A 1,841-nucleotide genomic window follows, 5' to 3' on the forward strand; every position below is an offset into this window, starting at 1 on the left:
TCCCATTCCCTTTAAAAGCCAGGCGCGTTTGTATCTTGGCGCAATGCTATTATGACGGCGGATTTGTAAAGCAAGAAGAGATGTTCAGGAGAAGAAACTGATCTGCTCGTGCGTGAAGTGAAATTTTGCGAGCAGATCATATCATAATACTATTTCACATTGAAATATTTTTAATTTTTTGCATGTTTGTGTGCTGCTTCGCGTCCCTGTGTGTAACAAGCATTGTGCACAAGCCTAGGCGGATTTTACTAATGTGCTGTTAAAATGACAATGAAATGCTGTGTTATTGTTTTTAGATCAGGTTTTTGTTTGTCAATGGCGCGATCACTTCCTGCTGCCAATAGGCAAAGAATTCACCTGAACAGCCTCCCTGTAAGACCAGCACGCCCATGGGCAAACAGATGGAAGCAGGTGCATTTATTTAAACGACGTGGGCGCTGGACGGGAAACTGACAATTGCATCAGTCTTAAACTAGCAAAGACACTTGGGTCGGGCTCTGCACTGCGCCGGGTGCAAGATAGGACCGAATGTTGTGTGTAGCTTACTTTAGTATCAGATCCTCCTGCTTGGCCTGCTCCTCTGCCAGCTCTACTTCAGTCACATCCTAGCAGCGGACAAAAGACAAAAACATTGGTGGTCATATGTTGATCCCTGCAGGAAAAATTCCTTTTTTCTCCATAGAGAACAGAGAGGTCAGTTATGGCGCTTACCCACTGCTAGTACCAGCTCTGCTCGGTGAAGAACGTAGAAGGTGTGTTGTTTTTGAATGTTGGAATGTGGCTGTTGCCACAGCCAGAAGACAAATTCTTTTTTAAAAGAAGCTGGAGGCAGTAAAAAAAAAAAAAAAAAACATTGCTGGCTAAACTATTTAAAATAGCGGGTTTGTTCAGGACACCCCAGTCTGTTGCTAGCAATGACGACGCACTGATTAGTCACAATTCTCTCTGACCAATCCGTAGCCTGCAGGTTTTCATACCACCTTTTAGTATCGCCTCAGCTTGCTTGGAATCTCGACGTAGGTGATACTAAAAAAGTAGCTGTTAGTACCAGGTACTTTTTTTATAATGGAAAAACAAAAAAGGCGAATAGAGTTGAGGCAAGTCAAACAGGTAACAAGTAATGGAAAAACGCCAGTAGAGTGCAAGGTCAACTAAAAATAACCACCTAGATAATGTACAATATTGTGCTAAAGAGTCCTTCAGCAGTTTAGATATTTGCTAACACAAAGAACAAATATAAAGAAATTTCTGAGTTGTTACATAACAAATCTTACATTTCTATTTGTGTAATAGAACAGTTGTTGTTTCAGCTCTACCATTCATGTGGAGGAAAAAAGCAACACTAATAGCAAGACAGGAAAAACTTTTTGCTTTTTTAATCTGACAATCAATACTTTTCAACTCTGCCTGTTTAGAAGTTTGATTGTTAATCGAGTTGTCAACTTTATTCTCGGTTGTAACAAGTGACTATGAATTCAAACCACACTTACCACCCACACGGTGATGTTAGAGTCTGCTGAACCAGTCACCACCTTGTCGTCTTTGCGGCTGACATGGAGACCCCACACTTTGTCCTGGTGGGCGTCCAGCGTCTTTACACACTCGTTGGTCTTTATGGTCCACAGCTTTACTAACCCATCTGAGCCACTAAGGACAGAACATCAGTTGGAAGAGTTGAGTCACAACTGAGTATCAAGAGTAAGAATTTTATTTAAACAGGCCACATGGCCGACATGCAGAGAGACAATTAATCCATTAGTTGTTCTACAGAAAAATGGTCTGCAAATATTTTGATATTATATCAAATTAGAGCTGGGCGATATGGAGAAAATCAAATATCA

The 1,841-nt window shown here is 41.0% G+C and overlaps 1 protein-coding gene across 1 annotated transcript in view; it reads right to left on the reverse strand.

Moving 5' to 3' along the window:
• The window catches only part of tbl3 (transducin beta like 3), a 16,472-nt gene that overhangs the window by 5,815 nt on the left and 8,816 nt on the right, over positions 1 to 1,841 (reverse strand). Inside the window, exons 17-18 of the mRNA XM_032536737.1 lie at positions 1,491 to 1,647; positions 547 to 605 (exon numbers count right to left, since the gene is read on the reverse strand). Coding sequence (XP_032392628.1) covers positions 547 to 605; positions 1,491 to 1,647 — 216 coding nt within the window. The remainder of the gene's footprint in view (positions 1 to 546; positions 606 to 1,490; positions 1,648 to 1,841) is intronic.

The sequence above is a fragment of the Etheostoma spectabile genome, chromosome 15, assembly GCF_008692095.1.
Source record: "Etheostoma spectabile isolate EspeVRDwgs_2016 chromosome 15, UIUC_Espe_1.0, whole genome shotgun sequence".
Classification (NCBI taxonomy): Eukaryota; Metazoa; Chordata; class Actinopteri; order Perciformes; family Percidae; genus Etheostoma; species Etheostoma spectabile.